The sequence below is a fragment of the Drosophila biarmipes genome, chromosome 3R, assembly GCF_025231255.1.
Source record: "Drosophila biarmipes strain raj3 chromosome 3R, RU_DBia_V1.1, whole genome shotgun sequence".
Classification (NCBI taxonomy): Eukaryota; Metazoa; Arthropoda; class Insecta; order Diptera; family Drosophilidae; genus Drosophila; species Drosophila biarmipes.
In genome coordinates this window covers 32682434-32704761 of record NC_066616.1, presented here as the reverse complement: position 1 = coordinate 32704761, position 22328 = coordinate 32682434, and the positions used below count along the sequence as shown (strand labels likewise).

The following is a 22328-nucleotide window of genomic DNA, read 5'->3' as shown; positions in this document are numbered from 1 at the left end:
TCAAGTTGGCCGGAACTGCAGTGCCACACGTCTGAAAGCCTGAAAGGCATTCACGCAATCGCCATCTCCACTCAAGTTGCCAGCTATTAGCAGCTCTCATTGCGGCCTTTCCCGCTTTTCCACTGCTACTGCAAGAGTTTCCCTGCCGCTAAGTCATTCTTCAGATACTCGACGCCTGATTTTCCACTCAAGTGTGGACTGCATTGTTGCTGCCGCTGGCAATTGATTGCTTGAGTCATAGACTTTGGGCCACAACGGGCTTAAGCCAGTAGCCATAACACCGGGGTATGTCGAAATAGAAATACCCTTTGTGGGAAGCAAGCTGGGGCCATAAGAAGAGCCAGTGTAGAAAAGTAAATATTATTATACTGGTATTTTAAGCCCATTTCATATTAAGCAATAAAAATAAAAGATATACAAAGATATATGGCTGTCAGTTCCCAGTAATTTTCCCTTGAATGGTAACATTTAAATTCTTATAAATGAATCATAAACTGCCTGTAGAGCCCGCCAATAAGTCTGGCAGGCGTGTGTTTGATTAGTGCTAAGCGAACTAAACCGGAGCTAAGTGACAATCAATCACATTGTAATGCAACAAAGACCCCCGAGCAGTTCGGCTTCCTTTGAAGTTTCCAAATCGAACTGGAAACCTTCGGTTAGGGTATCGCTACCTCGGGCTTGTGGCCCAGCCCAGAGCACTCGCTCCAGTATGCTTGTCGCCAAACCGGAGCAGTCCGCCTCCAGTCCCCGTCCCGATCCCAGTCCCAGTCCGAGTCCCAGTCCCAGTCCCAGCCCCAGCGAACAGCGCCAACAAATTGCCACTCCAAAGGTGTTGGAGTCGCTGTCGCCGCCGTCGTCATCATGTTTGTTTGCCTTTTTTTGGTTATCGCTGACACAACAATGGGTCGCAGCCGTGGCTCTGGGCGCGGGGCGGGGCGTATACGTAATATTTGATTTGCCATCGCAATGCACTGGCAATTTGCAAGCCCGAGTTGATTGAACTGTCAATCGCCGGCGGACATTGCGATATAGTTTCGCTAATTTTGTGCAGTCTGCATTTATGAAGGCAGCGATTAGGCCATTTGCCTAATTAAAATGCCCCACAGTGCAATTTGGCCAAATGAGCGATGGGCCAGGAGGGGACCACGGACTGGTACAGCTTGTATTATAAATATTTAAGCAGGCTTTGCTTTGCGAATGGCTAATGGGGCTGGGGCTGGAGGCCGGGCAGAGGGGACTGCGTGGTCACCCCATAAGGTAAATGACATTTAATTGGCCCACACTCGCCGGCGAGGGGCGGAAATTGACCAATTGACATACATTTTTAAAGAGGCCTGCACAGGAAAGTAATTGCCGTTCATTGGAAAGCATTTTTATTTTTATTCCCGACCTCCTGCCTCGATTCCCATCGACTTTATTAAATATTCAGACTCTCGGCTTCTGCAAATTTATGATTTCTTTTAGCTCCCCTCTCCTCCTCCCCCCCTCGCCGGACTATAAAACGAGAATAGCCGCGGCGAAGAAAATAGCATCACGTTCCACAAGACACAGCTAACTATAAAATTACACCCAGATATCTGAGGCAAAGGCAAACAAACAGAACCATAAAAAATGCCGCACTTTTCCCTTTCCCTTGCCTCGCGAAAGATTTTGCAATTTATTTCGCTGGGATTATTTTTGGATTTTTTGTCTGTAGTTTTGAGTCATGCCCGGCCATTTTCAGAGCAAAAAGCGAAGCTAAGTTGCGCAAAGAGGCCGGAAAGCAGAAGACCGGGCGAAAAGTGAGGAGAAAAACTTTTATTGCGCGAAATCTAGCGGCTGACCTTTGACCCCAGATCTCTGCGAGTCAAGGTTGACCCTCTGTCGGCACGAGCGTTCCCAGAAATACGGGTCAATCGCAGATAGCCAGTACCAAGAGCTCCAGGCCCCCTTCTCCTCCGAATTCCTCACAGTCCCCGCGAAAAGTATTCGCTTTAATGCGTCATCATAAATCCTCGGTACAAATGAAATTTTCGTGTTTGACTGCAAACGATGGTGCAATTTGTATTCATTAGGAATTGATCGGCCGATCATTGGGAATCTTTACCAACCAGACTCTTAGCCCTGACTGACGGGCCGAACGGTTCTCGACTTCGACATTTATCGACCGATTGTAAATTGCAAATATAAAAACCAACAGCAATTATTGAATAATCGCTGCCTGTGGGCAATGAAACGAGAATTTAAGTGCCAGAACAGGCAAAACATTTATTAGATGATTACCCTATGATATAGGATTGGAAGTCGCTAGTTAAATACAACCAATGAAACTTGAATTTATTTAAGAAGGAATAATAATTAATTCAAAAGGCCTGGGAGGAGATAATGATCTCTCCAAGAACTATTTTTAAGAGAAAAAGAATATTTCAACCTTAAAAAATATAAAAAAGATTTCTTTCAAACTCCCAACCTGATAAATTAAACATTTAAATTCACCCGAAACTGTTCTTAGTTAACCAAATTCCAGAAATTCTGACCAAGCTTCAAAGCGTACTCCCCCTCCAAGTGCTGGCTCTGCTCACTGCCTTGTTTGTTTTAAAGACTTGTGCTTGCTAATTTAAATTTATACCGCTCGTAAAACATTTATAAACTTCGGAGTTCGAACTGCTGCTGTGGCTGCCGAGGAACCGCTGCTCGTGGGTGGGCGGTTGAATAAATCAAATCTGTCTAGCAGATAACTGGAAACTTGCCTGGCCTAAGCGAGCTGAGTTGGCCAGAACCGAGAGACGAGAGCCGAGAGACTCCATTTGATGTGAGCTGTCAATGTCTGTTTGCGATGGCCAAACCCCCGGGAGGAGGCCATCGTTAATCACCGAGGTACTAATTGATTTTTCAACTGCATTCGAGACACGTTCTGCCGGCTCTCCTGCCCAAATTAGAGGTGCTTTACACTTTTAATTTCGCCCCCAGCGAAAGTGTTCTGGGAATTTTCTGCTCTCCTCGAAGAGGTTTGAAAAATCCAGCTAATGAGCAGTCGTCTTCTCTTTGGCCAGAGGGATATTTGTGGGTTAAGGGGTCGATTTAGCAGCGGAAGACATCTCTCAAGCTGGCTATTAGCCGCTGTTCTAAGCACAATCATTAGAGTATTACCCAAGATGAAGCGTGACTCGCGGCTATTTAAGACTGATTTTCGGCCGTTCTGCCTTACGACCTCCCTGCGGTTCCCGATTCCCTTTCTTTTGCCAAGCCACACCGACCTAACCAGAGGTTGTTTTCCCTTCAGAGCCGCAGAGGCATAATTTAACCGGAAATCGTTAGCGAGAGGCGTGCCTGAAATAGTTCGCCCCACCTCCGATCATCTGGGGATGCGTTTCTGCCGCAGACACGACGGCATTTAAATGAAACGCTGCCAGATTTAGAACTGTAAACAACATGTGTTGAAATGCCTAATTGATTGACTTGACTCAGCCGCACCTGACGGACTGGCTGGCTGGGGAAGAAGTGGGAAAACGGAGGAACTGGCTGGGAAAATTATGGCATTGGCATTCGAGCGGCATTGGATGGATTCCCAAAGCCGTTTGATCAATGGCCAGAGTGCAGCAGTGCGACTGCCGGCTCTCGGGCTCGCGGAAGAATGCAATTAAGACACTTTAATGATGTGCAGTTATTAAATCAATTTTCCCCAACTGCAGGCCGCCGCTCACAATTTATTACCTAACCGCTTCTTCGGCCGGCTTTATGACTTTGCATAGCAGCGAGTGCACAGAGCCAGCGGGCTCTTCCAATTACGGCCAGCTCTGCGGATCAGACAATGGCCCGTAAAACATTCTAACACCGATCTCCGAGCGGCTTCAATGGCTTTCTGGCACTCCGGCCAACTTTCCAATTGGCAATAAAGCATGCGAAGCCAATAGCACTGCCTCTTTCTATTTCTCTTTATTTTTCGCGTTTACTCGTATTTGTTGACCACAAACTGTTGATTACCAGGCCGAGATACCGTCCTTTTCACGCGCCCTCCAACCGCAGAGCCCAGACACAATGGGGCATTGGAGGCGTTGGTAGAATGCCCAAAAAAGGTATCGGCATTTGGCCACAAAAACAGCCGACTGGGCTGCAGCCCCTGCACTTGAGCCCCTAACGGTAGTTCCAGCTAACGAGCTAACGTAAATTAAGATCGCTTGTTCTGTGCTCCTCCAGCTTTTCTGGGTTTTTCGGCTTCGGTTTTCCTGCTGGCCAGGCAGCATCTTTCGTGGAACAAAAACCAAATGTGCTCGGCGGCAAAAAATAACCGCTAAGTAAACAAAAGACCCAGCCAGAAACAACAGGGCAGGAGTGGGGCCTGGGCTCCTCTCGATTTGCTCGTATTTTCCCAAAACGGAAAGGCCAGGCGAAGACTTCAGACTTCACTCAACGCCAACGCACCATGCACAAGCACACTGTGTATATGGCTGCAGATCCCGATCCCCCGACCCAGTTTTCCATCTCCAAGCAAACTACATCATCCCCAGATACACACGCATCCGTGAGATTCCCCTGCCCGAGCGCATTTGCATGTGGGCAGTGGGTCAGTGACTGGCGGGAAATCTATCTATCAGTCAACCGAGATTCCGATGCCTCGGTGGGCAGTGGCTGAGGATAGGTTCTCCTTGGATAGTTACGGCTTTTGTCTAGTCACCACGCATTATCCCCCGTTCCCCCGATCTCCTGGAAAACAAATCGCATTTTCCCCACCCACACCGCCTTTTCTCCTCCGCTGACTTTACAAAAGTCTTCGTCGGCCGCAACTGTAATAAAGAACTACATGCCGTATACAAATCGATTTCACCCAGTTCTCTGGTCTTTGGTCTCTTTCTCTGCATGCAGCACATATTTTCTTTTATGGCCATCCGTTTCTGTTGGGCTCTAGCCAGAGAGCAGCCATAAAAAGCGATTGCCCCCGCGGACGTCGATGCAGGGAAATCTACCTTGTAGAGAGGGCCCAACCCAGCTGAAATCCACGCTGGAATTTCGGCCTGTCCAGGTGATTGCGTGCAACATGCGCTCGGTTGTCATAAAAGTTGCCACTTTATGACTTACTTACGTAGCGCATAGGACAGAGGAAATCCAACCAGTCAAGGGTAAGAAACTCTGTGGCCGCAACTTTGAAGTCGCAAAGTCTCGCGGCGGAAATGGACCTAATGATCAATTAGCTCGAACCGCGCTGCCGTTAGCTTCCGACTTGTCCACTGGGAGCGTCCAATTTCTGGACGATGGATGGATTTCGAGCTGGAGCTCGTCGGGGGGAGCTGTCGCGGTAATGCGCAACTATGCGTCACTGCAATTAGCCCAAAGCTCTAATTGGGGATGGTTAGCTGGGCATAAAATGTGTATTTTAAGGCCCATTACGGATGGCTTCCTGTCGCAAGAAACTCGCCGCGGCGCAGCCCGCCGCGGCAATAGAAAATCAAATAGAAGCCCGAGCAGTTGCAGTCGCAGCTGTCAGAAGTGGCCGTCGTATGATGATTGCGCAAGCGACACATAAGCGCACTGCAACTCCCAGCTCGCCGCTCTGAGATCCCAGCTCCACATCCCAGATCCCAAAGCCACTCCGACTCCAGCAGTAACTGCTTTAATTGGAAATTGTTGCAGCAGAGGCATCGCCATCGCCATCGTCATCCGCAGCAGCACCAGGCACCAAGCAGTCAAGTGTTCTAGTTACGTGGCTGTCGTTTGCTTTCAATCTTTTGGCGCTCCGGCGCTGGCAATTGCATCACGCAAGGCTGAGAAGTGAGCCGAGCTGCCAACGGGTTTGGCTGCGGGTTTGGGATGGCTGCCATCTATCTCTTCCACCTCCTTCGGCTACTTTCTAAAGCCTTTCCTCGCCGCGCCAGCATCAGGCTAAAAGTGCACAGGGGGAAAAGCCTGCCAAAAAGATTCAGAAACTTCGTATACCAAGGGTAAAACTGCTTCAAACTTAGCTTCTCATTGAACGTACAAAGGGTTGGCAGTTTTGATTAATTGGCATCATTGTTGGTGCCTGATGCACTTGGCACCATTGCCAACATTTGCTTCATTGAGCGCTTGGCATCATTGCCACATTTTGCCACTCTGGCAACCCTTACCCAACTTTCCTCTGTGGCACCGTGCATTCTAGTTCCCCGATCTAGTTTTCCAGTTTTTCCCCAAGTGTACAGCTTCAACTTCTCATCTCTGCTCAGCCTGGTTCACTTGGTTACTGTGCGCAGTTTTTCCCCCCGGTTTCCTTTTTGTTTTCCCCCGTTTCCAGTTTTTGTCTTTTTGTTTAGCGCCCAGGTAACTGTTCCCAACTACAACAACGCCAGGCGAGCTGCAGTTGGGAAACTGGTGCAAGCTCCTCTGCTGCGTTGCCGAGCTCCAAGTTGTTGGTTCTTCGCTGCTGCAAATTTGCAGTTAGTTCTACTGTTGTGTTGTCCGCCGTCGAAGTTGTCGTCGTCGTTGTTTCTTTGGGCTTTGATTTTGCTGCTCCATAGCTGCTATACTGCAATACTGCTATACTGCTATGTATGACATTACTCGTTCGCCTTTTTCCTATTTTCTTTTCGCCTCAAATTGGAAATTAACGTGCAACAACTAGGCTATAGGATCCGAACTGAGCCGCAGCAACTGCAACGGCAACGTGAACAGCCCTTTGTTCTTAAAGTTTTTACAGAAATTAATTAAGTGCCTCGTCTGGGAGCCAGGGGATTTATAGAGGTTGTTAGGAAAGTTGCTGCTGCCCGAGCTCGTTGTTAGTTTTGTGTCACATGAGCCAAAAGTCTATAAATTTGCAAGAGCCATAAAATTAGCTCGTAAAGTTTTGTTTTTAGAACAGCCCCATAGATGCGTACGTACAGTGTGCCCCCATATACCCACATTTATAATGTCACTAATTAAAAGAGTGGATACCAAACCTGAGTAGTTTGGTGGAGCATTATTTTATTGCCGCAGATGGGAATCAGTCGAGCGGATTTACGACCCTGGCCAGCGATTAGTGATATGAGAAGTGGGCAACAAACCTTAAAGTGCTTGTCGTCCCGCTTAATGTGACACCCGAAATGAGTGGCTCCCCTTGTTTTCAATGCCCCAATCAATTCGTCGTTTTGGGCACCGCTTATGACCATCAAAGAGTCATTTATAACCGAAACAGTTTTGTCAAATTTCGATGGCCAATCCTTTCTAACCGGAGGAACCCGCTGACAGCTGCCGCTCATCGCTGATGGATGGGTGTTTTGCGGCTCTTGAAGACCGCGATTAGAGGCGCTGAAAGGGTTAACCAGGGCTTTTGGATGGCTAATGGGTGGATGGGGAAACGGGCAACGGGGAACAGGGAAGCCTTTATCAGCAATCTGTCAGTCGGGGCAACATCATCATCGTCAGCGCACCGCGGCAGCTTCAAAGGCGGCGACATCTTCCGACTGACTGCGTGGTCGGTGTTTGACGTTGAATTTACAAATTACAACTAATTAAAAGTTGATGAGTCTGCGTGAGTGAAATCAGGCGGAGGCAGCTTCCCCACCATCCCCACCATCCCCGCCCGGATTCCGAATTCCCGCGGCACTGATAAGCAAATGAGGAAGTCACAGGAAAGTTCTTTGAAAATTCTGTTTATTTTGTGCTCACTTTTCCCCACTTTGGCTATTTGCGCAAGTCACTCGAGTGCTCTGCTTGTCTGGCCGATGTTTATCTGGGGGAACTATGATGGGGCATCCGCTGCACAACATTGTCAAACAGGAAATGGTTCTGCCGCGGAGGTGCAAATAAAAATATTCGCATAAATGTGCGGCCGAGCTGCATGTAGTCCGATATCAAGTCGAATTTTCAGCCATATCCTGAGCTAATAAAATAAATGTACCCGAAATAAAAAGGCAATCTCACAGCTTCGGAAAAAGTTGGCAGTAAAAATATTTCCCGAAATAATTGCGACAGCATTTGCCATGGCGACGCTAAGATTTCCATAGAAAGCATTTCTCCTTGCTCCGCTCAAAGAACGGAGAAAAAGTAAATGCGCAAAATGAAAACATTTTTATGCCGATTTGTGTGGGAAAGAGCAGCGAAAATGATTACGACAACGATGATGACGTTGACAATGACAACACAGCCAGCAGCAACTCAGAGGCAGCTCAGCGGCAACTCAGCGGCAACTCAGCAGCAACATCAGCAGTTAAAGTTGCTGTTGCAAGAACCACAATTGCGGGAATTGACTTATCCACACTAGCAGAAATAGTTTACTGAATGATAAATAAATTTAAATGAATAATATTCACAATTAGCCATGAAGAAGTTGCTACTTTTGTCTAGGCAATCAGAATAGAATAGTTAAAGGAAAAGATGTTATTATATTTGGCTTCAAAATGATGGGATTTTAAAGGGTGTGAGTAAATAAGCATTAGAAACTATTTTGGGGATTGTTCTTAAGTCTCGAATATGCCAAGTATTAGCTTTGTAATACCTCTCCTAGTAACAAGCTATAGTAATAGCTTCTACTAAACACGCTAATAGATAGCTTTTCAGTGCAGCCAGCCCACGGAACTCCAGCGAGTTGTGGGGAAAATGGAAAAGAGTCGGACAGTTAGGTTATCGGCATTGCAGCTTCATAATTAAATATTGTCAACTGGAGGCTGTAGTGCCATGTTGCTGCCGCAGATGTTGCAGATGCAGCAGGCGATTCAACGACGCGTGCAAATTGATGTCCGAGAACAGGAAGTGCGAAAACTATTAGTGGCACTTATTTATTCATTAGAGCCAGTTAGAGACACCCGGCCCGCCGTGCTCCAATTATGCAGATCGCTGGCACTGGGGGCTGTGAGGGCTGACAGCTGGACAAAGACGAGCGTATGACAAAGCCAATAGTGACGAGGATGCATCAGGATGCAGGCACACGCTGCTCATTTCGCTATCCCCACATTTGCATAATAACGCCGCCGCGATGTCAATGCACTGGGGCTCGGCTTGGGTTCAGTGTGCGTGATATGATGACTTATAGGCGCGCCCCCTGCTTACCTGCTTGAGATGTCTTTTACGGGGGCCTGCTTGTGCCTGGCAATCACCGGCTTATCAGCACACACAAATCAGAGCGGATCCGAAATATTTATGGGGACGAGCGCCCTTTACGGCTAGATGCTGATTGTATGCGAAAATGATATTTAAGTGGGAACCCTCGGTTCGGCTTTATTCCTCCGGCCTGCGCCACATGGGAGCGATTCCGCGGAACCCCGGCTCCTGCGCCAAAACACACTCACAAACAACACACACGCCGGGCAATAATAAAAGCGTAAATGCTTATTTATTTGCAAGTCGTTCGCGAAATGCGCTCTTGTATAATTTATGAAGACCGCGCACACGACGTCGGCAGGCTCGAGAAAGGCGAAAACGGAAACACCGGGCACGAAAATAAGGCCGAAATTGAACGTTTTTATTTGATGTATTCTGGCGCTGATGGCTGTTCTTTTTAGAATCAACGGTCAGCGGGACCCTCGTAAAAGAGACCCCTAGAAGTCACTGAATTCGATTGTCTTGGGGGTCAAGGGTTGGAGGTCAGCGCTGGCGGAGCAACTGCAGTCCATCAATCACAACTGCCGAGTGCAGCGAAACCGCTGAGCTTGCGTTGCCAGCCAACCGATCAAGCGGAGCGAACCGACGGATGCGACGACGACTGCCGAAATGCGAAATCCGAAACCCAGCCTATGGAATGCGCGTCCCGATCCGAGCCAGAGCCAGTGCTTCCGCTGCAGCGTGCGATGCGTGCGACGGTCCAACAGCAACTGCTCGAAAATCGACTTGGAGCCGCCTGGCTGAGCCCCCGGGTGGAACCTGTTCCGCTGGGGTGGACCGCGAGTGTGGATGGTGTTGCCACCCGGAGTGGAGTCGTCGGCACGTTTGGCGCCAACTGTGGAGAGTTCCGCACGCCGGCTGGCGGGAGAGAGATACAATCAGCACGTGGGCCAGAGTTGGGCATTAAGAATGGCTTAGAACTTGTACTGCCGGCGGTGCCTACTCGCCTTTTAGTCTTCGATAAAGTGCGTTACGCACCGGGGGCTAAGTATGGTTAAGAGTGTGATATTATGGTCCCAGGGTGATTCAGTGCGGCAGTAAGTTAAGTTTTTCATAGCCGAATTTAATGCTTTAAGGCTGTCTTATTAGCCAATAGGTGTTGTTGCTCAACAACTAGTAAAGACTGAGTACAGTGGTCGACTATTCATTAGTTAGGGCTCATTGGGTCCTCTAAAGATTATGTTTTTATGGTCCTAAGTGGGAGTGTCTCATAGGTGAAAGGGCAAAGGAGTAGTCTGCGTATTATTCGACTTTCCCTTCCTCAGTGTTAACTGAGTTTTCCTTCAGCACTGGACGTGTTACGAACGAGTGGAGCAAAACAAACCGCAAGAGCTGTGGAGAGTTGGAGAGCGCATGCGCACACTGAGAGCCCCACGCCGGGAAAACCACTCCAGAGAAAGATACTTTGGAGTGCCGGAGAGCCGTTCAGCCGGCGAAGACTACGAAAATAAATGCCACGGAATTGACAGGGGCGGCAGTCGGTTTTGGTTGAGTTCTTTGGGGGGTGGGGAGCAGATACAGATACTCCAGGCTGCAGGGGAGGGGCTGCGGCACTCCGACCGGGGTTAGTCAGCATCTGCTTTGTATCTTGCACGCCGAGTGATGGCTAAAGATACATGCCCATTCCGCCGCTCATCTCGCGGGCATTAAGTGCGCTTGTAGCTGTCTATCAGGCACAAATCACCCCATAGAACGCCAGCGATCCGGGCAGGAGCCCAGGCGATCTGGGGAAAGGAGCCCTCGCTCCGCCGCCTGCAATTTGCAAACCGCAAGTGACCGAGGCTCATCGGAATGCGCACTCTTCGAGCTGAAACGCAGAAATCCACGGAGTACACACCCCCTGCCTATCGATCAGTGGTCATCGGCTGTGGAATTTCCTCTGAAATATTTATCTACGCTAATTTCCCTGCTAAGCTTGGGCAAGTGCCGAGCAAGCCGAGGAAACCGAGGAAATCGAGGAAACCGCATCATTTGTGCCGCTCGCGTGCCAGCTTGTTGCAACATTGCAACATCGCAGAACGCCTGCAACTGCAGCTTCCCATGGAAAACGTTTCGGCTGTCCAGCGCGTTCAAAGGTTCAGGTCCCCAGGTCCAGATGCGGAGATGCCTCCTCTGCGGGCTCTGTGGCGTTTGGTTTATGGTTTATGCGCCGCCGTTTTTGGTCTATTAAAATGATTGCAGTATTTACGTAGCGCTTTTCAGCCATAATTTGTATTTGCTATGCTCATCATCATCATCATTGGGCAGGGGCCCTGGCGAAGGCGCATCCTCCTCCTCTGCGGTTTTCCCGTCCCCTCCTCCGTGCTGCCCCCGGCGTTTGACCCTTCCTCTAAGACTAAGCTCTTCTATTGTTTATCTGCAACGAGCCAGGCCCAAAACCAGTCTCTGGCCCCGGTGCCAGTCTCCCTTCCCAGTGCCTCGCCGGATTGTGCGTTGTGCTTCCTTGGCCGTATCGCCCCCGGCGTCACTCTGCCGCCTTTACCACGATTATTGATCGCTTAATACGAATTTGCTGCTCTTCGTGTTTATTTGTGCAGCTTAGGAGATACCGGGGCTCAGTTTTCATGCATAAATATTTGTCACATCGTGATCAATTACCGCCGGCTGGTTTGACGGACTCGCAGATACAGTGCCGTTGACTCGGCGTGAAAGTTGGCCTGGGAGTGGGAATTAGAGTCATAATTTATGCCGGGCCGGGCTTATAACTTTCAGTTTCAAGTGAGGAGCGAGTGTGTGACTGACTTACTGCTGGCTGCATTCAAGTGCCAGTTGTTCCATCGTTGCAGACATTAAATGCATATTCTCAGGGCGAAAAAACACAGCGGAGAAGAGCTGGCGGTTTTCAAAGTCAATCGACACGCCCACCGAGGACATTGAACTGCGAGCCGGCTAACAAAGTGTGCACTAAGAGAAATTAAGTTACTATGAGCCAAGAGATACATGGCATAACTGAAATATAAATATGAATTCTTCAACTTCCCTTTTTTACTAGGTATCTTAAGCACTCCAGTTAGATGTGGTCCCTTTTGCATTGTCAAATTCGGAACTCAAGACCCTCATCCACTTTAAGATCTCTTTCTTTCGGTGCAGCATTAAATAACCAGTTTAGTGTGGCACATTTTTTGTGCGAACTTCCGCTTAGCAGGAACGCAACCAATTTTGACAGATTACAAGGCAGCGATGTGGCCCGAAGGCATCTCCTGGACTTCAGCCTTTCGGTAAGCCACCAGCCGAGAGGTTCTGGAGGAGAGAACCCTAATCAATGGCCTCAGTGCAGTGCCATTGAACCGTGCGGAATCGGGAATTGGGCACTGCGAATTGGCCCCGAAATGCAAACTGGCTCACTGAAATGGCCGGCAGCAGCCGAAAGGCCGCCCTGCTGCTTTCAATTACGTGTGCTGACTACCAGCAAAAAATTCAAACAAATTTATGGCCCGAACAGAAACCGAAACAGAATAAGCACAAGATCTGCATTTAAAAACACAAAGTCCGCAGACGCTCGCCGGCGATTAAGCACCGCAAGTCAAAATCAAAAGCCGGGCAAAAGTGCAAAGGGAAACCACGAGGAAAACCCCAGAGACCCCGGCGTCCGATGGAAAACCAACGCAAACCCGCAAATGACAAATGTTTGCACTGAACGTTTTGCTTGAAATGCAACAGAAAAAGCGCCAAAAAAATGGGAAAAGCAGGAGCAGGCGAAAACAACCATAAAGTGTTGAGTGCTGGCGGAAATCACTTGAAACCGAAAATAAATCAAAGGAAACAATAATGGAGCACCAGCAGAAACAAAGAGGCAAAAGCCAAGATCGAAAAGGAAAAGCGGAAGGGCGGAAAATAGCGCTGCCGGCATCCGCCGCCGACATACAAAAACCGATAAAAGCAGCGAGAGTCTGCAGGAATAATAAAGTAAAATAAAATAAAAGGGGAATCACCAGCTGAAACAGTAGTAAAAGCCCGGGGACCCAAGGCATGACACAAGCTCAAACCCACCTCGTACCCCTTCCTCAAGGTCCGAGGACCCGACCAAGTGTCCTTGTGAGTCGCCGCCTCGTGTGATTTATGCCCCATTGTCCAGTGATGTCAACCTGGCCAGCGTCTGCGGGCAGTCTGGGCAGCCTTAATTGCTGTGGCGGTCAGCCACGCCCCCTCCAGCGCCACCGCCCACGCCGACATACCCCGCAATTACAGAGGCGACGACTATTACTCACCTCTTTATATGGGGCTTCTCGACGAGGATTGGATGCAATAAAGCAAAGGCGCGATAAGGTGGGATACCCGAAAACACGAATGAAATTCGCAGTGAAAACCATTGAATACATGATATCGCATCCATATTGTTCGTTTTTGAGTTAAGTTAACCAGAAATGATAATAAAGTGTCAACAAATTATGATAGATGGGTCTGAAGTCAAATGTGAACGTTCAAAGTACTATTTAAAATCTTTAAAATATAATGGATTTGAATAGAAATTAATGGATGGATATAAGATATGATATATATCTTCAAGATATATATATATATAATACAATTTAGGAACAACTTTCTGACTACCAAAAAATCCTTCCTTCCCATCCTGCCATTTATAACCTCATTTATCTGCCCTCGATTGCGGGCATACAAGCATAATTAGAGAGCACTCCTCGGGCTTAATCTTTCGGCTGTTCAGGAACGCTCGATTGCCATTTAAAGGATTATAATTTTTGCATTGCCGAAACTAAAAACTTCAGACGCAAACTTTGCAGACAGTTTTTGTGCCATTTAACTCGCTTTCGGCCCGGTTCAGAGCCAGACTCGGGCGCTGCCACAGCGAGAAAAGGGAAAAGGATCCGTTTAGTTTTTATTTGGCCGTGCGGCATTTGAATTCAAATGTGCTCTTAAATCGGCTTAGTTTTGCGAGCAGCTTTTATGTTCCAGGCGGCTTAAATTAATGCGCCAGCAGGGACTTTGTTCAAACAAAACAAAGAGCATGGCCTCGGCTCACACAGGAGTGAAATACGAAGGAGGGAGTGCTGTTCCGCACGGGAAAGGTGATTAAATAGTTGAACGGACTGCATTTATATGGCCTGAGTGAGTGATTTTAATTGATTTCAAGTTGCCGGCTACTGCTGCCATAAACGCTGGACATCCACTGAGTTGGGTCTATCTAATCAGCGCCACTTTCACGCCCACTTTCCGTCGAAATCACTGCCGAGTGTTGTGAAAATTAGATTGTAAACATTTTTAATTTGCCTTGTTAGTGCCGAGATTGCGGCCAGAGCGATGGTGGGATACCCTCACTATCAGCAGTGCAGTGGGTTACATGGTTTATGGGTGTCGCTACAGTTTGCTGGCCTATCTGCGATCCAGAAAATAAATTCCAAAATATATGTTCCGATTAGAAGAGACATCGACTGCCGTAAAAAACGATCTTTATTGCTCAATCACACATATTGTTTACATTATTGGGTGGTTCAACGGGTCAAACTTGGGAAACCGTGTGATAAGCCCATATAATAGTAATATTTCTGCATGGTAGTACATCATTCTCAAACTAGATCGAATGGCAAATGTTATAAATTAAGTTTGCGCCCGTTAAATGGCGGGTAAACACTTGATATAGCCATCCATTTACCTGCTAAAGAGTCCAATCTGCTGCGATTTTCCAACTATCTGCGATGTTATGGGCCTGGTGCACGTGCCACGTGCCTCCTCGTGATTCAGGAATTATCCGACTGCATTAACGACCGACGGATCTGGGAGTGGAGTTGGAGCTGGAATGGGAACTGGAGTGAGGTGTGGATGCCTCGGGAGTCGCAGCCCTGCGTAGTGCACTCCGGCGTAGTTTTGTTTCTGCGTCTCTGTTTCGAAGTCGTAAATTTTTATGGGCCTCATGAAGCAAACAGCGGGAGGCAGTCTGGGGTCTTGTTCTTGTTCCTGGTAAAAGTGGGCAAACGCTTCATTAAAACGAAGAGCTGACGAGGGGCAGGAGAACTACGCCCTGCCTGGATTCGAGGGCCCAAAGATGCACTGAGCAGTGCTCACTGAAGAACTTCTCGTCGTTTCCTTCGATCTTTCAACCTGAGAATATTTGCTTAGGAGCATTATTTATTTGTTTATATTTGCCTTTATTTATTTATAGTAAAGTTAATTTGATTAATTAGTGATTAATACTTTAACGATAAACCCTATGTGATAATTCCTAGTTGGTGAGACAGTCGAATGGCTCTAGAGGCCCGTTGCCAACCAGAACTTTCCAGACCCAAGAGCACTCGTCAACATCCGTTGGATAGCCGCGGCTAATCAAATCGGATCGGGCCAAATGCAGGAATACCTGTGCCAAAAATAGACGCCAGCGAACCGCTCCTGACAATGGGTCATCATCAATTATGCGATCGGTCCGCTTAACTGAAGTGCGACAGCGTATATCTCTGTATCTCGGGGGCGAATAAAAATAAGAACCGCTCGCCGACGTCGCTGGCGTTTTCGCACCGACCACTTAATCAAAAGTCCGGAGACATGAGCAAACATTTTCGGGCTCTCTCCGCCGGAGTGATAACCGCAATTAACGGCATTACACGGCAGGTGGGGCCAAAGCCGGCCACTTACAGGCGATTTTGGCCAGCGGCGATAAGGCCGGGAGTTGAGAGCCGGGAGCCACCCAACAGTAATTGGCCGAACAAGCTGTCAGGAGTGGCGAAGAATTAAAAGCCGCTCGCAATTAAAATAAATAAGTTAGTAATAGATATTACGCAGAACGGAGCGCTGCTCCACGAAGACCCGCGACCGCGAAGCCCCGAGCCCAAACGAACTCCGCTACTGCCACTGCTACTGCTACTGCGAACTGGACAAAAAGTCAAATAGTTGATCGAGAAAGGGCCCAGCGCATGGCCGTGGGACCGCAGCGCGCGAAAAAGAAAATAGAAAACCGTCGCGAGTCGTCGCACTCCTGGAAAAGTACTAATTGAGTCCCGTGATTCAGAAGAAATGCCAGAAATGACTAACCGGAGAATGGATGTTCTGGGAATTTCCGTACTCATCATCAGCTGCTTGGGATTATCGAGTGCGGCAGGAGTGATTCTGGGCGATCTTCAGCAGAACTTGGGTAGGACAAAAGGACCTTCTTGGAATTTTTCCTTAGTTACACTTATTTTCCGAACTCAAAAAAATACTTAGTTAAATTCCTAAAGAAAATCCCAACAAATAATTTTGGTCTTACAATTCAATTTTAATAGAAATGGACACCTTACAACCTGATACCTAAAAATGTTCAAGTTCAATCAACTGTCTTGTGACTGACTTTTCAACGAACAGTAATTTTATCAAGTGAAATATGAAATAAAATTTAAGCCCATCTTATCAGAATATTACTAACTTTATCATTTTTACCCAGCTTACAATCATGTGACAAGTTTTGATTTCTCATCAGGGGGCTTTTAATTAATTTCACAATTTGTAATCCGTTGGAACCATATTTCGTTTTGAAAATATCCAAAATATTCTAAATATTTTAGGCAGAACTATTTTTAATATTCGAAAAAAGCATTTTTGGTGTCAGGATATTCAGAATAAAATTATTTAAACTTTCGTAGGTACTTTAATTGCCTTATCATTGTTAGACAATATTTATTGCTAGTTCTTCTAGATTATTGTGAATAGTAATAAAAATTATCTGCACTCAAAAAACGTATCAATCAAATTGCAATAACAGTATGGAATGCACGTGTCCTCTACTATACTATATATGCTATATATATGTTTCTTTAAAAATAATACCAACGAAATATAAGTTTTTTGTAATTTTCCCCATTATATCATATGATCTTTGATTTATTTCACAACTTGATGTATTTACTTGCATTTTTTTCCCACCAGCTGCCAATGGATCGGTTGTGCTGTCCCCTCTGAACAGCTCTGACGCCTTCAATGTCTCCATAAACCTGTCCCAGTCGACCGTCAACAATTGTCCTTCGCTGGCGAAGGCAGAATCCATGTCGCAAATGGAGATGCTGACGCGCCTCACCGCAGGATGTCGCTACGACAAGATGGTTCCACCCGCCGTGTACAACGCGGATGGTGAGCAGGTCCCCATGGACATCTACGCCCGGTTCTACATCTACGTGATGAAGAACCTGGACTCGAGTGATCTGCAGTTCACGGTGCAGGGTCTGCTGCAGCTGAGGTACTTGGACCCGCGACTGGCCTTCTCCAGCTACCTGCCCAACCGCCGGCAGCCCATTATGGGGGAGGCGGATCTGAAGAAGCTGCTCTGGGTGCCCCACATATTCCTGACCAACGAGGAGGTCTCCACGGTCTTGGGCACCAGTGCCAAGGACGAACTGACCACCATTTATCCGAACGGCACTGTCCTGACTTCCACCAGGCTGCAGGCCGCCCTGTACTGCTGGATGGACTTCCAGAAGTTTCCGTTCGACGAGCAAAAGTGCACCACGATCCTGGAGAGCTGGATGTACAACACCTCGCTGGTGCAGCTCCACTGGGAGACCAACAACCCCGTGTCCTTCGACAAGCAGCTCCAGCTGACGGAGTACAACCTGATTGGTTCCCTGTACAACGAGTCCATCAGGGTCTCCAACGGATCCTACATGACCCACGGTTCCCTGGAGGGCAACTACAGCATCATTAGCTTCACCGTTCTGCTGACCCGAGAAGTGGGCTACTATGTGATCGACTACTTTTTGCCCTCGGTCATGATAGTGACCATCTCGTGGGTGTCCTTCTGGCTGCAGGCGGATCAGACTCCGGCCAGGACCACCCTGGGCTGCACCACCCTGCTGTCCTTCATCACTCTGTCCCTGTCGCAGGAGAACAATCTGATGAAGGTGAGCTACGTGACCATGTCGGAGGTGTGGTTCCTGGTCTGCACCATCTTCATTTTCGGCAGCCTGGTGGAGTTCGCCTTCGTGAACACCATTTGGAGGCGGAACAATGACCTGCAGCTCAAGAAGCGAACCACCAAGTACATCGTGAAGTCCACTTTCGTGCCACATCTGAAGAAGCATCGTCGACATGGTTATAAGAGGACCGACAGCACCATGAGTACCATGAGCACCACCAGCATGGACAAGTCCAACACGGTGATCACCATAGAGACGCCTATCATAATAGGAGGCAGTCTCAGTCGCGAGGATTCAGCCATAAGCTTGGATGAGCAGGACGAGACCTCCACTTCGTCGTCCGCGGACTCCAGCAAGGAGAAGCCCGCCCAGACCTTCGCCACCATGACGCCCAAGGAGGTGTCCCTGTGGATCGACCGCAAGATGCGCTTCGTCTTTCCCCTGGCCTTCATCGTCTTCAACGCCCTGTTCTGGACCCTGGTCTACTGCCTTTGAGGAACCTTGTTCGTCTGACAGAGGGCCTTTCTGTGATCCTGGAGCATCCTCACCCCGCCTCATTAGCCTTAGTTCCTGAAGGTATGATGACACTTGCTTAAAACTCGGCACCCGACTAAATTCGCTATAGCCACTAATAACCTGTGAAAACCCGTGTATTGCAATAAATATTTCCAAGCTGCTTTCAGCCGAATTTTAAGCAAGTGTTGTATGCCCTCGGTCCACAAATCCCCGACAGGTGAGGGAGTCCTCCCTTCCGACCGTACGTGTTATGTAGTCTGTATTTGCTCCTAATAAATTATATGTTTTGATACAACAAACGCCTCCCCCGACTGGGGCACGTACAGATCTGATAAATACGCTCCTATTAGCAGCGCGGATGGGCCATAAAACTCGGGCGATGACGGGGCAGCCAGCCGGCTATATTTGTATCAATGAAAAAATCATAATGCCAGCACGCCCCACTGCAGCTCGGCTCGATTCCTAATTAATTGGCCATGATGATGGGACTGTTGAAAAGTCTAGCGGTTGCTGGTGGCCGGTCCTCCTCCGGAGCAGGGCGGGAAATCCGTCGAATCTACTGGATCCACGGTCTCCGGCGACCGCCTGCTCCCTTGATAAATTAACGGCTCATGCAACACGTAAATTGATTTTAAATTGCCTTATAAATGAACTCCAATTCGCCGGGCAATAAACAATGTGCTATTGCGATCTCCGCGGCTGATGCCAAATAATTCCGCCTGCTCGTCGGCGGTGAGAATGGGAATTAATTTCCAGTGTCCATACTTAGATCGATCCGCAGTGCACAGCGCATTACTATGCAAACCCGCTGTCGGGCCATCAATCTCGGCCTCTCGTTCCCGAACTCGTTTTGGCCAACACACCGCCGCGAGGTGCACATAATGAGATGTAATCTGTCAAAATTAAGTGTATCGCCGCACCACTGGGCCTCCTTTTCCCTTGGAGAAGAGGAGGTGGATGCGCTGGCCACTGGGCAGCTGAAAACTCTCCGGCAGCCTCAAACTTTCGAGGCTCAACAAGTTTATTGAACTCGCAGCGAGGGCAGTTCGAGGCGTTCCGACCACCGGATGTTCCCATGTCAGGCGGTAAGCCCGCCACATGATAGATGCCCGAACAGCTGTCCGCTGTGTACTTATCAATCGGCACCCGATTCCCGGGGAGGCCAAAAAACACAACGACCCAAAACGGGGCTCAACTCCCTCAACAGCACTTTTCTTTATCGATTGGGCGCATAATGGGTCAGCCCGGAGTTCATTTACACGCCGCCTATTTGTTTAGCTTAACTTCCGACTCCCGATTCCCGACTCCCGACTCCCGATTCCGAGTCCGCAGACCGAGAAAATAAGTGAATCCGCGGGAACTACTGGCCCCTCTTCGCAAATGAGCTGCATAATAAGCGAGTGCTTCAGTCCGTTTGCTTTGCCATTTTTTCCCGATTTTTTCTCGGGGCCCCTCCTCTTTGCACATGAGAATTACAGACATTTTCATTTAATATTATGTGGTCCGGCCGTATAATTTGCAGTCACTTGCGACCGCTCGAGGCTCCCACACGTCGTCCCGCGCTTCTCAACCATGAAGTTATAATGTAAATGCCACCGACTCCGGGCCCAACCGCAAAGCGGGCAACTCCAAATACAAATGGATAAATTAATAAGCAACGAACAAAAGAACCAACACGAAAGACACAATTATTGTAATGCGTTACTTAGACTTCGGATGGGGTTTCCCACCGAGCCGTGGGGTTTTAAGGGGGACAGGGAAGTGATGGGATGGCTTGCAGACAAGCATACAAATGGTTATTAAGAAACTGCTAGTTTAATCTATAAGAACAATTATTATACAACCCATAACCAATAGGAAAAGTAGAAGATTCCAAAACAATTGTATAATATTAGGTAGTACATAAGTGTATTTTTTATACCGAAAAGTAATTATTATAATCAAACCAAGATCTATTTTCGAAAAGGGACCTCTCAATAAATTACCTTGCTAAGCACCTTGTTTCTTTTTAATAGAATTACCCAAATGGATTACAGCCCCCTTCATCGAAGATAAATATCCGCCCCACTTGCTTGCAAACAAACGACAAATATCCCATCTGTCTTGAATGTCTTCAAGAACACTATGCTACTTATCCTCGGAGAGCATTATAAAGTCGTGGTCCCACTGCATTAGTGGTTTATTTTTAGATGGTGGGAAAAATTCTATTTCGAGCCGCTTTCGGAGCGCCCAGCTCAGATCTCGCCTATCTGAGCACCGGAATCAGAAACAAGGGGAGCAGTCTCATTGTTGTTATGTTAGTTTTGGTTAGCCAATTCTGTAGTGTTTGAAGCCTGTCTTTCGTCTAGATGTCTGGGCCGTGGACTTCGGGCTTGGAGCTTGGAGCTTGTAGCTCGGGCTGGCTGTGTCTGTGTCCATGGGTAATGGGCATGGGTATGGAGGGAGTTCCATTTCCAGTCCAGTCACGCTCGGTGGGCGCTGGTTCAGAAGTCAAGTACGGGCCATTGCCGTCCACTTGGCCGCAGCGTGCGAATGAGCCCAAGCCCGGGGTCTGGCCAATCGATTTTATGACTAATAGATGCCTTAAATAACTGGCCAATACCGGCTAATTTGGCCAAAGCCGTGTGCAAATTTAATGCACATCATGGCCGGGGCATTAGCATAAGCCTCTGCCCAGCGGATTAAGTTGCCAGTCCGGACAAACCGCATGGCTAATGAGAATGCAGCTTGAGACGTCGAGCTCCTGGTCCAGGTCCTCGTCCTCGTGCACAGCCACATCCACGTCCACGTCCAGGTCTGGGGTATTTACATGCTGCATGCCACAACCTATTAACAAATTGCAAACAAAACTGGCGACCGCACAGTAGCCGCCCATTCTGGGGGACGGAGAACAGAGGACGGAGAACGGAGGACGGCGTCTGGAGGATGTGCATCCCACCCCCCGAGAAGTGGGCGTGCATTCTAAATTATGGTGCTAATAAGGAGCTGCCTCTGCGGCTAATTTAATGGAATGCAAACGCACTGCGTTAGTGCATCATTCTCCCCGAGGCTCCTGCAGGGGCCAGCTGCTCTCCGCCGCTGCCTTGACCCACGATGATCTTTCGGCGGACCACGACGATGGCGCCGGGCGATTAGGTGGCATGCAACCACGGCAGCTGCAACTAAAAACAGCTCCACCGGTGGCGCCTGGGCACCAGCACCACACTACACTGCACAGATTTGAATCATTCACTTGGCCTGAGCCTTGGATCGCCCGAAGGCCCCAAACGTTTTGCACGTTTTTCCAATGAAGCCGCAAAGCGGAGCGCCGCTCCTGCGGTCATAATTAATGAAAATTGCAAGGGCACTTGGGAAAATTATGTGCAAGAAAACTAGGAGTAGGGAAATGCCTATGAAAGTGCAGACCTATAAAAAACTATTTGAAGTTTAAGGCTTTGAAGGATTATTGATAATTTGTAAGATGATATAGGGGTTGCAATTATAATCTGTAGTGTAAGTATCAAATACATAGTGTTGCCAATCAAAAACATTCCTTTTATCATCTGAGCATACCACTTTACAGACCTCTTTCTCATCTCAGTACGCCCTTTTAGAGACCCCTCCCTTCCACAAATTTCTCGCCATGTAAATGCAACTGGTTTTCGGATTTTCCTATGTTTACCACGCCCCTGAGCCATTACGATAGATCGCCAGACGGCCATTTCATTTGGCAAATACCTTTCGCGGGCAGGTAGCCATGTGACGACCCCAGTTTTGTAAACTCCCCTGAGGGCAGCGGTTATTAATTAGTATCTGCTTATCGCCGGCGCACTCGAGCCGAACATTTGTCATAGATATGTGTACCAAACAAAGGTATCTGGGTTTTTATGGCGCGGGAGTGCCCCACGAACTCGGAGACGGAGTCGCCCGATCTTATCGAGAAATGTTTTGCTCGCCGTGTGACACTATCTT

The 22328-nt window shown here is 48.2% G+C and overlaps 2 protein-coding genes across 10 annotated transcripts in view; one reads left to right on the top strand and one right to left on the bottom strand.

The window, feature by feature from the left end:
• LOC108025277 (band 4.1-like protein 4) overlaps positions 1–9721 on the bottom strand; it is a 58974-nt gene extending 49253 nt beyond the window's left edge. For all 9 annotated transcript variants that reach the window (XR_007764706.1, XM_044092908.2, XM_017095647.3 and 6 more), the window contains exon 1: positions 8977–9721. The gene's annotated coding sequence lies outside the window, so the exon portion shown is untranslated. The remainder of the gene's footprint in view (positions 1–8976) is intronic.
• Positions 9722–15824: 6103 nt separating this feature from the next.
• LOC108025079 (pH-sensitive chloride channel 2) lies at positions 15825–18662 on the top strand. Its single transcript, XM_017095338.3, has 2 exons — positions 15825–16108; positions 16879–18662. Exons 1-2 carry the CDS (start codon positions 15991–15993, stop codon positions 18354–18356), a joined length of 1596 nt encoding a protein of 531 aa, XP_016950827.1. The 5' UTR covers positions 15825–15990; the 3' UTR covers positions 18357–18662.
• The last annotated feature ends 3666 nt before the right edge of the window (positions 18663–22328 follow it).

Coding starts and splice junctions, on each gene's coding strand:
- LOC108025079 (XM_017095338.3), top strand. CDS start 15,991: ATGCCAGAAATGACTAACCGGAGAATGGATGTTCTGGGAATTTCCGTA. Junction 16,109..16,878: donor CGATCTTCAGCAGAACTTGG/GTAGGACAAAAG, acceptor TTTTCCCACCAG/CTGCCAATGGATCGGTTGTG.